Genomic DNA, 13,943 nt, shown 5'->3' on the forward strand with positions numbered 1-13,943 from the left:
TGTTTGATTTTCTTTTTTATATACACAATTATGTATTAAGCCTCCCACCAGTGCCGATATACAGCCATATCGTACTGCCACTCGTATGATATTGCTTATATATTGTGTTTTTTTTATTGCTGATTGTTTTTTTTTGTTGTTTTTTTTTTGTTTGTTTTTTGTTTACAGCTGAGGAATAAAAAATGCATTGATGAAATAATCATTGTAAAATCTCTTGAGTGTTACTGAGAATTAATACAATATTTTTGTACTCTAATATCGTAACTGTAGATATATATATAGTTATATATAGTTTATATATATATATATATATATATATATATATATATATATATATATATATATATATATATATATATATATATATATATATACATACATATAAATATATATATACATACATATAAATATATATTTATATATATATATATATATATATATATATATATATATATATATATATATATATACATACATATAAATATATATTTATATATATATATATATATATATATATATATATATATATATATATATATATATATATATATATATATATATATATATATATATACATACATATAAATATATATTTATATATATATATATATATATTTATATATATATATATATATATATATATATATATATATATATATATATATATATATATATATATATATATATATATATACATACATATTCCAGAGGGTGGATTTATTTACAAAGGTGCATGAGTGCAAGATCCAAAGGGGTGCTCCAGCGGGTGATGTTCTTTCATCCATGGGGTGCTCAGTGTCTGTGAGATGGGTCTAGGAACCCGATCGGTCACCAACTGCTGTCTAGAGGAAAGAAAGGGAGAATAAGTGTTACTGCTCTGTTTCCTTCGTATGCTTCTCCCTTTCTGGTTCTTTTGGTGTGGCTTATGTAGCCGGTCTTGGATGAGTTGCAGCTGATGCTGATTAGTTGGGAATGAGGGCCCAGGTGTTCCTCGTTCCTCTCCAGGATGATGCTGATAGCTTCATGGGATGCTTGTCACACTCCCCCCCAAACCCCCCCCCTCCTACGTGGCGTACTGGTCCTGTGGATGATATGAGACAATAGGGGAGAATTAAGGGGTGGGTGGGGAGTGACCCCTGACAGACCTGCAAAAGCCGCCCAGATCCGAGAGAGTCCATCAGCGTTGGCGTTGGCAGTCCCGGCCCGGTGACGCACATTGAAGTGGAAGTCCTGGAGCGCGAGGAACCATCTTGTCACCCTGGCATTTGTGTCCTTTGCCCTGGCCATCCACTGCAGAGGTGCATGATCGGTAACCAGGGTGAACTGGCGGCCAAGGAGGTAGTACCGCAGCTCCAGGACTGCCCACTTGATGGCAAGGGCTTCTTTTTCTACGGCGGCGTATTTTCTCTCGGCTGGGGTCAGCTTTCTGCTGATGTATAGGATCGGATGCTCTTCCCCTTCCTGAACCTGTGACAGAACAGCTCCTAGTCCTGTGTCAGAGGCATTCGTCTGCAGCAGGAAGGGACAGCCAAAATCAGGAGCTCGAAGTACTGGTTCTGAGGTCAGTGCTGTCTTTATGCTCCTGAAGGCTTCCTCGGCTGCCGGCGTCCAGTTTACCTTCTCTGGTTGCCCCTTCCTGGTCAGATCTGTCAGAGGGGCGGCTAAAGAGGAGAAATTAGGGATAAAACAGCAATAGTACCCTGCCAACCCTAAGAATGCTCGTACCTGGGTTTTGGACACCGGCCTGGGAGCAATGCGGACAGCTTCAACCTTTTTTTCTTGGGGTTGGATGAGTCCTCTTCCCACTTGGAAACCCAGGTACTTCGCTTCAGAGAGAGCAAGATGGCACTTATGAGGGTTGGCCGTGAGTCCAGCCCTCCGGAGTTCAGACAGCACCCTCCGTAGACGGTCCAGATGATCCTCCCATGTCTCCGAGTGGATCACAATGTCGTCTAAGTATGCTGCGGCATATGCGTGGTGGGGCCGGAGTATGATATCCATCATACGTTGAAATGTGGCAGGGGCCCCGTGCAGGCCAAAGGGAAGGGTCCGGTACTGCCAATGACCACTGGGGGTGGAAAAGGCAGTTTTAGGTTTGGCATTCTCAGACAGTGGTACTTGCCAGTAGCCTTTGGTTAGGTCTATGGTAGAGATGTACCGGGCCCTTCCCAGGCGGTCCAACAGCTCATCCACACGAGGCATGGGGTAGCTGTCAAATTCTGAGACTTCATTAAGCCGACGAAAGTCATTGCAGAACCGGAGGGTGCCATCAGGTTTGGGGACCATCACGATTGGGCTGGACCATGGACTTGATGAGGGTTCTATCACCCCTAATTTTAGCATTTGTTTTATCTCCTCTTCTATAGCCTGCCGACGAGCCTCAGGGACCCGATAGGGCCGCTGCCGTATGATGACTCCTGGCGGTGTTCGTATATCATGTTGGAGAAGGCTGGTTTGCCCGGGGAGATAAGAGAACACATCTGGGAACTGACCGATCAGGTGCCGCAGATCCCCCTTTTGAGCAGCCGAGAGATGGGGGTTGATGTCAACAACCACGGGTTCAGAAGTGGCGAGGGCAGCGAGTTGGACCCTAGTTCCAATCCATTTCTTTAGAAGGTTAATGTGGTACAACTGATCTGCCTTTCGTTTTCCTGGTTGTTGCACCCGGTAGGTCACTGGTCCGATTTTTTCCAATACCGTGTAGGGGCCCTGCCATGTGGCCAGGAACTTACATGCTGCATTTGGAATTAGGACCATGACCCGATCTCCTGGTTGGAATTCCCGTGCTTGTGCTGCTCTGTTGTAGTGGCGTTGTTGGGCCTTTTGTGCTGTAATCAGATGCTCCCGGACTAACGGCATGACACGGTCGATTTTTTCCCTCATCTGCTTGACGTGTTCCACCACAGACCGATGGGCCGCCGGCTGCTGCTCCCAGGCCTCCTTTGCCACATCCAGGAGTCCACGGGGTTGTCGTCCGAAGAGGAGCTCAAAGGGGGTGAAGCCAGTTGAGGCCTGGGGAACTTCCCGGATCCCGAAGAGAATGTAGGGCAGCATAAGGTCCCAGTCACGCTTGTCCTCCACGGCGACCCGTCTTAGCATTTGCTTTAGTGTTTGGTTAAAGCGTTCAACCAAGCCATCTGTCTGGGGGTGATAGACAGTGGTCCTCAACTGCTTCACCTTCAGCAGCCTGCAGAGGTCAGCCATTAGCCGGGACATAAAGGGGGTACCCTGATCGGTCAGGATCTCTGCGGGGATGCCGACTCGGCTAGAGAGCAAGAAGAGCTCCTGGGCGATGGCTTTGGCGGTGGCTTTCCGAAGGGGCACCGCCTCTGGGTAACGGGTAGCATAGTCAACAATCACCAGGATGTGCTCATGTCCCCGGGCAGATTTAGGCAATGGCCCAACCAGGTCCATCCCAATGCGCTCGAAGGGCACCTTAATAATTGGTAATGGAATTAGAGGACTCGGGGGAGGTGTCCTTGGTGAGGTTCGTTGGCAGGTGGGGCAGGCCTGGCAGAACCGCTTTACATCTGCCTCCAGTCCTGGCCAGTGGAAACAGTCCCGTATCCGCTGGACTGTATTGGCCACCCCAAGGTGTCCTGCCATGTGATGGGAGTGGGCCAGTTCCAGTATTGCTTTAGTCTTGGATCGGGGTACGACCAGCAGTAGTTTTTCCTCCCCCCTCCGCTGTGCGACCCAGTAAAGCAGGCCATTCTGGACAGCAAAGTATGGGAGAGGGTGGGGACCAGGCTGACTTTCCTTTCCCTCTATGACTCGGACTTGGGTCCAGCAATGTTTCAACCTATCGTCTCCCTGTTGTTCCTTAGCAAATGAGCCCCCTCCTGTGACCTGTTGAAAGACATCATAAAACAGGTTAGTATTATGAGAGGGGAACTCACCATCTCTCCCGCTGTCTGATGCCAGAAGGACGGGTCGCTGACGAGGTCTTCGGTTGGGCTTTTTACGGTGACGGCTCCATCTGGGGCTGGCAGGTTGGGAAGCGGCGGCTAACAGGCGCTCTAAACCTGGCCAGTCTCTCCCAAGGAGCACAGGAACTGGCAGATCTCTCACCACTCCCACCTCGACTGGCCAGGTATCAGGGCCGGCTGAAATGGTTACATGACGGGCAGGGACCTGACGGGTGTCCCCGTGGACACAGGTGATAGGCAGGAAGGTCTTTGACCCAGTCCGTGGGGCCAAAATCCGTGCTTGTACCAGACTAACCGCACTACCAGAGTCGAGTAGGGCCCGGTATGGTTTTCCGTTGACCTTGACATCCGCTTCTGGGGCTCCTTCGGGTAGGTCTCTGTGTACAATGCAGCCTGCCAGCCAGGTCCGTGAGGGGGGTGTTGAAACCTCTGTTGGCATGGGCTCCTCCCGTGGAGAGAAAACCGTCGGCCTGCTCACCGGTCGTTGAGGGCCCTCTGGCGCTCGTCGCTCCTGGACCACCCTCCGGGGAAAAGGCGGCGCTCTCTCCCCTCCTTCCCGATGTAGGGTCGCATCCGCCAGTTCAATCGCCTCAATGAGCTCCAGGGTGGTTGAGGGGTTTCTCATTCCGACTACTCGTCGATGGGATCGGGGAAGAGCCCGGAGCAATTTGTCGATGACCACCCGTTCCGCTACCTGACTCGGCGTTGGGTCTTCCGCCAAGAGCCAATGTCTCGCAAGTCGTGTGAGACCCGCTGCTTGGGCACAGACCGGCAGATGGGGCTTATATGTCCACTCAAAAAACTGTTGAGCTGCACATGTGGATGACAGTCCCATATGGGCCAGGATTTCCCGTTTCAGGTCCTGGTAAGTGGTAGCTGCACCATCGGGGAAAGAAAAGTAGGTGCGCTGGGCGTCACCAGTCAGCAGGGGAGCCAGGATCTGCGGCCAGTCGTCGACATTCCACCCTTCATTCGTAGCAGTGGTTTCAAACATTTGTAAATAAGATTCAATATCATCGTGAGGGGTTAGCTTTGGAAGGAGTTGAGTGGCTCGGGCACGAGGGTCTGGTAGCGGAACACGTTGTGCAGCAACCAGACGCAGGGCAAAAAGTTCTTGCTCCGTCTGGTCCTGACGAGCTGCCAGATGCTCAGCCACTTGCTGCTGGCGGATGCTGACCTCGGTCGCTAGAGAAGTTCATCCATCCTGTAGGGGGAGTGAGCGCTCGCCTGCACACAAAAGGAAGAGAAAAAAAAATTTAAATAAATAATTAAATTTTTTTTTTTTTTTTTTTTTAATAGATGAGTGGGAGTCTGGGTGTCGGTGATTCTTCACTCTTCTGCCCGCATTCTCCACCAGTGTGATGGGCTGAAGAATCACACGACAAAAAAAGAATTAAAGTTTAGATCCCAGAGGGTGGATTTATTTACAAAGGTGCTTGAGTGCAAGATCCAAAGGGGTGCTCCAGCGGGTGATGTTCTTTCATCCGTGGGGTGCTCAGTGTCTGTGAGATGGGTCTAGGAACCCGATCGGTCACCAACTGCTGTCTAGAGGAAAGAAAGGGAGAATAAGTGTTACTGCTCTGTTTCCTTCGTATGCTTCTCCCTTTCTGGTTCTTTTGGTGTGGCTTATGTAGCCGGTCTTGGATGAGTTGCAGCTGGTGCTGATTAGTTGGGAATGAGGGCCCAGGTGTTCCTCGTTCCTCTCCAGGACGATGCTGATAGCTTCATGGGATGCTTGTCACAATATATATATATGTATATGTAAATGGCCTATTCCATGTTTGATTCTTCCTTATATTAAACAATGTTATTGTGGTTGGTATAGACCCTAATGTAGTTATTATTATAATTACATTTATATTTATCATGTTGTGTGTGTGTGTGTGTGTGTGTGTGTGTGTGTGTGTGTGTGTGTGTGTGTGTGTGTGTGTGTGTGTGTGTGTGTGTGTGTGTGTGTGTGTGTGAGTGCGTGCATGTGTGTGTATGTGAATATGTGAATATGTGCATGTGTGAGCATTTTATTGCTTTACGAGAACAGAAATTTGGATAATGACATGGGTATAATCCAATATTATTAAAATATTGTTTTAAGAAAACATTGCGTCAATGAAGGGTTATGAGTTAGGGTTCATCATGAACTTTTTTTTCAGTTACAAACATTTCATGTCACAAAACAATATTACAGGTACTATCAATTTAGCTTTTTTATTAGTACTAGAGTAAAAATCATCATCATTATGAACAACAACAATTATAGTGTAAACATTGAGGGGAAATTCAACAGAACACATTCATTTTTGTTAATGTACACATCCTTCCTTAGTGTGGTAAGAGGAAATATGTCATATACAAGGAACAGCACTTATCGATGGCAGCAGGAAAGTGGGGAATATTGTTTAGCTTAAGTGCATGACAGGAAGCGTGTTAGCACGGGAAGTCAACGGAAATCTGCCTGACCGCTATAAAAGGAAAAGGTGAATCTGCACAGCTAAAACACATGGACAGATACCTTGATGTTTATGCAGTATCTGACATATATTAAGTCAAATATCATTTATTAATGCATCTGAATTAACCCTGAAAAAAGGAGTGTGATCTGACATTCAGTGGCCCAGCCTTTGAGAAAGCACAACAGCATTTGTGTTTATTCTAGTGTATAATGTATGCTGATGTATCTAATTTGCACATAGTCTCCAGTTCCTCAGACATGAGTAGTAATGCTTCTGTCAGGAGCCCGAGGATTTCCAGTAAACCATGAGTAACATCCTCAAGAACATCAAGGTTAATGAAGTCTCTGATGTAGTTTTACATGAGGTTTTTAAGGAAAGCATCCATTCAAAATCAAAAAACTCTTCAGACCAAACCTCTTTGAGCATCATGTACATCTTCACACACAAACTGCTCAGCGGTCAGGGGTTGCCATGAGCGTGTGAAGATGTCTGCCTGAATGCTCACAAGCCAAGCAAAGCTGGAGGGATTGAATAAATTCCCACCTTACACAGCACCATCTGCCTCTCTGCTCTCAATAGACAACTTTCACTCTTTATCTTTGTTGTTTGTGGTGCAAAAAGAAATCACTTTAAGGGCCCAGGGTGCAAAAGGTGAAACTGAACCCAATGGAAAAGATTATTTCTACTCTAAGCTAGCATTTATTGGTGATAGGGTTGTTAATTTATCATTCATTCATTCATTTTCCTTTGGCTTAATCCCTTTATTCATCAGTGGTCACCACAGCGGAATGAACCGCCAATTTATTCAGCATATGTTTTACACAGCGAATGCCCTTCCAGCTGGAACGCAGTTATGGGAAACAACCATGCACACTCATTCCCACTCGTACATTACGGCCAATTTAGATTATTCAAATTATAGTGCATGTCTTTGGACTGTGGAGGAAACCAGCGCATCTGGAGGAAACCTACACAAACACAAGGAGAACATGCAAACTCTACACAGAATGCCAACTGGTCCAGCCAGGCCTCAAACAAGCGACCTTGCTGTGAGGCAACAGTACTAACCGCTCAGCCACCGTGTTGCCGTTGTTGATTTTATGTGTTAATTTTATTAGTGTTATTTGAGTTTTATTTGGGTCAGTTCACCCAAAACTGAGCATTTCCTCAAGCTCAAGTGGTTATTAACTTTCATACATTTTGGTTTTCAATTCACTTCAGTTCAAGTATATTTAACGCCTTTCACAATAATTATTGTTTCAAAACAGCTTTATAAAGCTGATGCACATTATTGCATCACAATAATATTTCTTCTGTTTGACACAAAATAAGATTTTCTGAATAATGTTTACAGGTTATTAATGCATATTATTTACTATCTTTTTTTTACAGTGTATTTAGAAAAATGTACAGCTTTTGTAATGTGAAGTAGACGCTGACCACAGGGAGTGCAGATCCAAACGCAGGGTTTGTTAAATGCAATGGTCAGGCAAGCAACAGTCAACACAGGAACAAACAGATGTGTACGGGCAATCCAGAGCCATGGTCAATACACAGGCAGATGGTCAGTACAGATAGGAAGCAGGCAACGTAAACAAACAAAGCAAAGCAAGGTTCTAAAACATGGAAGGCAAGGAAAGGAATCCGCGTTGTAATGTTCACTACAGTTCAACTAGACTCTGCAACAACGTGTGTGTTAGTGCTGTCCATGTAATCAGTCTATGACAATCCACCAACTGTGTGTGTGTGTGTGTGTGTGTGTGTGTGTGTGTGTGTGTGTGTGTGTGTGTGTGTGTGCGTGCGTGCGTGCGTGCGTGCGTGCGTGCATGTGTGTGTTTGTGTGTATGTGAATATGTGCATGTGTGAGCATTTTATTGGTTTACGAGAACAGAAATTTGGATAATGACATGGGTATAATCCAATATTATTAAAATATTGTTTTGCGTCATTGAAGGGTTATGAGTTAGGGTTCATCATGAACTTTTTTTTCAGTTACAAACATTTCATGTCACAAAACAATATTACAGGTGTGTGTGTGGTGCATGACTGGAGCTTGTAGTCCATAAATGGCGGATTTGTAGTCCGTTAGTCATCTGCAGCTGCTAGATTGCTGATAATCATAACAGCTTTGATATGTTTTGTTGTTGTTTTTTATTTGCTTTTTTGTGCTGATTTTTAATTGCCTGACAAAATCAAAAACCCAGGGTGGCCAAGAAAGCTTAATGTAATGCAATTTAAGAAAATGCATGCAAATTCAGAAAAGATTTTCATCAGTTTGACAGCACACGTGCAAATGTCCATGCTGCAAATCCTTACAATGCATACATATTAAAATACGCAATGCATTTTACATAATGCAAGCAAATTAATAGAATGCGCTGCATTTATTAATAACACCAACACTATACGAAAACGAGCTGGATTATGTTCTCACAACTATTTCAAATAGCAAGGAGCAGAATGAAAATGTTTCAAGTGGACCCAAAAACCATGTGACGGACGCTGCTGTGCCATGACTAATGCTCAGTGAAATTGTAGGTGATCTTTGAAAGCTGAGTTTTGTGTTTGCTTATTTAAACATCCTGATTCTCTTGTCTTTTGTATTTTATCAGTCCAAATAACCATAACCTAAATCACCAGTTCCATCATGTTTTAGAGTTTTCTTGAAACATTTTTGTTGACTTCGGTGCTATTTGAAAGTGTTGATCAAATGCAGTGTGGTATTGTAAATTGTTTGTCTATGAGAAAATGCAGCATGTTTTATTTATTTGTTTGCACATTTTTTTTAAATGTGTGCATTGTGAGGATTTGCAACAAGTGTGCTTTCAAATGGATGAAGATCTTTTTTTTTTTTATTTGTTGGCGTTTTTTGTAATTGCATGTATTTTCTTAAATTGCAGCACGTTAAGCACTTTCTGCCACCGTAGAACCAGTCTTTATTAATCATTAAGTGAACTGGGGCAATAGCAGAACAAACAAAATTAATGACCTTTCACTTTGTCAAATAGGCAGAAATCATTGAACCAATATCAAAACTCACTAGTAAACAATTTTATTTTAATACTGTTGGTTTGTAATAAACAAATCGTGGAGACAAAATGGGGAAATATTACCACATCTTCAAGTGGACCAACTTTAAATATTTGTTCTGTTTTAAGATGTAGATGATATTCACTTTCTGGAGCTTGCAACCAGGACTAGTATACTGTATAATGTGTGTAAACATTCACATAAATCTATATATATATATATATATATATATATATATATATATATATATATATATATATATATATATATATATATATATATATATATATATATATATTTATTTATTGTGCTTCATCTGAGTCTTTTTCCAGCCTGGGGTCATCTTGTAAATGTCATTTTCCCTGTCTTTTTTATTTATTAAGTTGTATTATTTATTTATATTTCTTGTCAAACAAGAGTGACATTGGATGTGAGTGGCCTTGACTGCTGCACCCTTCATATAAAAGATAGAACATCAAGATATAAATACACTGACTTGATATCCTTCGTCATCATCTCCATATAATCACTCACGGTGTGTTTCTTCCCAGCACTTCCATTTTATACTCAACAGCAGACAATCAGAGCACTGATTGCAGACTTGTCTTAGTCTATTTACAAGTGCTGTGAGTGGTTGGCGAAGCATTGGACGTCCTTGTTGTTGTCGATAATGTCTGGAATTGGAAAAACATAATATGCCCTAAGCCTTTAGGATTTGTGCTTATCTCCTGTTGTCAGACACTGGAATGGTCTTTGTGTTGAATTGGTCTCTCTCTCTCTCTTTCTCTCTTTCTCTCTCTCTTTCTCCCACTCTAACCTTGCCATCAGACAAATTCAGATAAACAAAGTGTGATAGCATCACTTATTACCTCTAATGCTGTGGTATTTCTGCACATTAAAATCCTAAAACTCACTGTAAGGTTATCTGTGGTGCTCAAAGTCCATTATTTTGCTTAATATACTTTAATCCAAAACTGTGGTTCAATTTAATACAGACTGAAGGGAAATCGCTGAACCAGACTTCCCTTTTGAAAAACAAGTATAAGTCATGCCTTTAAAAGTACTTCTTGCAGAAACACTACTTTAAGTGTGTAATGACTGTTCTGTTTTTACTTTATGTTAATCAAATAATGTATGAATGCAATTTCAATGCAAGTAGGACTTCAGTACATATAGCATTTTAGATTCAGCATCAAATTAACTGTATAAAAAAATATTTAGCATATTAAATGTGAGTAATGTGGCAAAAATTGTTGAAATAATGTTTAATGTGTGTCTTCTGTAAGTGATAAGTATAAAATGATATTAACAATTTTGCTCAGAAAAAAATAGAATAGAAAAATAGGAAAATAGGTTGCTTGCTCTCCCTGCATTCACGTGGGTTTCCTACGGGTGCTCCGGTTTCCCCCACAGTCCATAGACATGTGGTACAGGTGAATTGGGTAGGCTAAATTGTCCATAGTAGTGTATGTGTGTGTGAATGAGTGTGCATGTGTTTCCCAGTGATAGGTTGTGGCTAGAAGCGCATCCGCTGCATAAAACATATGTGCTAGATAAGTTGGCGGTTCATTCCGCTGTGGTGACCCCAGAATAATAAAGGGACTAAGCCGAAAAGAAAATGAATGAATGAAATTAGGAAGCAACATTAAAGCTTTAGTTGTTTTTGTTTTTTTTCCACAAATGCACCCCCTTTTCTTCTCTCAGACCAATATATATATATATATATATATATATATATATATATATATATATATATATATATATTTTTTTTTTTTTTTTTTTTTTTTTTTTAAATATGGTGTCTTGTTAAATGTTGACAGAGGGAAAAGATGGCATATTTGAGTCGATCTGCATTCTCTAAGCATGCTCCGTATGTATGGAATGAGCTTCAAGATATACTATGTATGAAATCCGTACCATCTATCACTATATTTTAAAATAATTTAAAGACGGTCAATTTAGAACAGTGCACGTTTGAACTATTTTTTTGGTTTATCGGTGGTGTAAAGTAACAAATTACTAATTTAGTAGTTTTTTTCAGGAATTGTAATTTATACGCAGTTTTAAAGATGTGTACTTTTACGTTCCCTTGAGTTCATTTTTAGTGCTGTATCAGTTATTTTACTACACTACTTGCCTTCATCCTACAGTCATATTATTTCTAGTCTACGGGGATAAGAAAAATTTGTCCTGCGTTAAATTCAAATCGCACATAAAATGTAAATCGCATCATACTGAACTACGTTAAGACATGCAGCAAACTGTTTGCAAGTATTAAATGTGTCCAACAAGTTACTTTACACCAGGGGTGCCCAAACTTAGTCCTGAAGGTCCAATGTCTGCAGAGTTTAGCTCTAACTTGCTTCAATACATTTGCCAGAAGCTTTGTAATACCTGGTAAAAGCTTGATCAATTGATTTTGGTTTGTCTAATTGTGGATGGAACTAAAATCTGCGGGACACCGGTCCTCCAGGATCGAGTTTGGGCACCCCTGCTTTACATGCAATGGCCCACATTGCATGTCACTGATGAGAAGATGGCAGATGTTTAATGTATGATGACTGAAATGGCCTTAAACAATAACTAAATGCACTACAGAATGTTAGTAATAGACACACACACACACACACGCACAAATGACATGTAAACGCATCAGGCCTTCCCAACATAATACTCACTACTCACTATTTGAGTACTTTTAAAATGGCTACTTTTTACTCAAACTTTAAGTGATATTTATAGCAGATACTTTTACTCTACTCAGACTACATTTTTGGGCAAGTAATGCTACTTTTACTTGAATAGGATTTTTCAGTACTCTTTCCAACACTGGCTGCCTGTCTTGACCAGGACTCCCTGGTAGAAGAGATATTTTCTCTTAATGGGACATTCCTGATTAAATAATAGAATAAAATAAATTAAATTAAATTAAATTAAATCAAATTTAGGAAAATGCATTAAGTGTAACCTTATTTATAATGATAACATGCAGTAACATATAACCATAACTTATATAATTATATTAAACTTTATTGAACGTTCACATTTTTTGGAAGGACACTATATACTACTGCAGGTTAATTATGTGTATATATAATGTCAATAATGTGCACCAATAAAAAAATGTGTAAAATGCAATAATGTGCACCTTTTGTAAAACTGCTCGGAAATAATTATTGTGAATAGTGAATAAACTTGACATGCCCATTTAGCATTTTTAATTTATTTAAACCTAACTAATTCATTCAGTTTCTTTTTGCTTGGTCCCTTTTTTAATCTGGGGTCACCACAATAGAATCAACCAAAAACTTTTATTTAAATATAATATTAAATCTAATTATTTAATATAACATCAAATATTTTAGTGTATACAATAGATAGCTTTTCCCAGTATTCGGTTGACACTGGAAGGGCATCTGCTGTGCACAACATGTGCTGTTGGTGGTACATTCCGCTGTGGCGACCCCTGATGAATAAAGGGACTAAGCCAAAGGAAAATAAATGAATGAATGAATGAATAAATGAATGAATGAATTAATTAATTAATTAATATGTAGCTTTTTTTTCCTTTATACTTTTAATAAAGTAGCAAAATCGTTTAATTTTACATTCTTACAAGTCACATTGCTAAACTGTACTTCTTTTATTTCATTATTTAATTGATCTATAAGTCAATGTAATATTTAGTCCTAAATAAGTAAATAAATTAGCAATCACAACATTTTATGTAAATAAATGCCAATAATACAATAATAACGTTAAGTTATTATTATTAAAATAAGTTTTGAAGTACACTATACATTCAAACAGACACATATTTATTTTTATCTCGTGCTCTGTTTGAATAACCTATAAGCTCTCTTGACCTTTGTTTCAACTTTGTTATGTTTGAGTAATCATAATGGATAGATTACTGTCCTGACTGAACGCTCTTTCTCATAATCACATATATGGATATTAAAATAATGAGAAAGTACAACTGAAAATATTAGACAAATGTTTTATCCTTAAGGTGGTAGGCCAAAACTGATAATAATATACTGACAGTAATATACTGTATGAGAGCAAATCAATCTCATAAATTATTTGTAAAAAAATAAAAATAAAATAAAATAATCAGCATTATGTTTCAAATAAATCTGTTTAAGGCAACTTTACCGGCAAAATTCCTTTAAAAAGATGAATATACTAATGACGATGATGCTATTTGTAGTCATGGAAACTCCACACAATGGCTCGACGTCTCTCTCTCTCTCTCTCTCTCTCAGTTGGGTCGGTGAGCGCGAGCCTCTCCATCCTCTCCTAAAGCCCTTTACTTTGCGCATGTACAGCCAAACAGAACATTTCACCGACTCCAAGATGGCGTTAACACCACTGGCTTGCGTTCTGCTTCTCCTTTCCATGCATTGTAAGTACACATCGGCACACTTTTTACACTTTCTTTGTGGAAACAGCAAAAGTGAGATAAGTAGTTGTGAATTATTTAGCGTAGTTCTCGAAACGTGTTTCTGTTTCACTGAAGTGATGTCTCTTT

The 13,943-nt window shown here is 40.5% G+C and overlaps 1 protein-coding gene across 1 annotated transcript in view; it reads left to right on the forward strand.

Annotated features, from left to right (window-relative positions):
* Nucleotides 1-13,672: 13,672 nt before the first annotated feature.
* jam3b (junctional adhesion molecule 3b) overlaps nucleotides 13,673-13,943 on the forward strand; it is a 57,942-nt gene continuing 57,671 nt past the window's right edge. Inside the window, 1 exon segment of the mRNA NM_001082863.3 lies at nucleotides 13,673-13,817. Within this exon segment, the coding sequence (NP_001076332.2) occupies nucleotides 13,733-13,817 (85 nt within the window). The 5' untranslated portion in view covers nucleotides 13,673-13,732.

The sequence above is a fragment of the Danio rerio genome, chromosome 21 (assembly GCF_052040795.2).
Source record: "Danio rerio strain M-AB ecotype USA chromosome 21, GRCz13ab, whole genome shotgun sequence".
NCBI classification, from domain to species: Eukaryota; Metazoa; Chordata; class Actinopteri; order Cypriniformes; family Danionidae; genus Danio; species Danio rerio.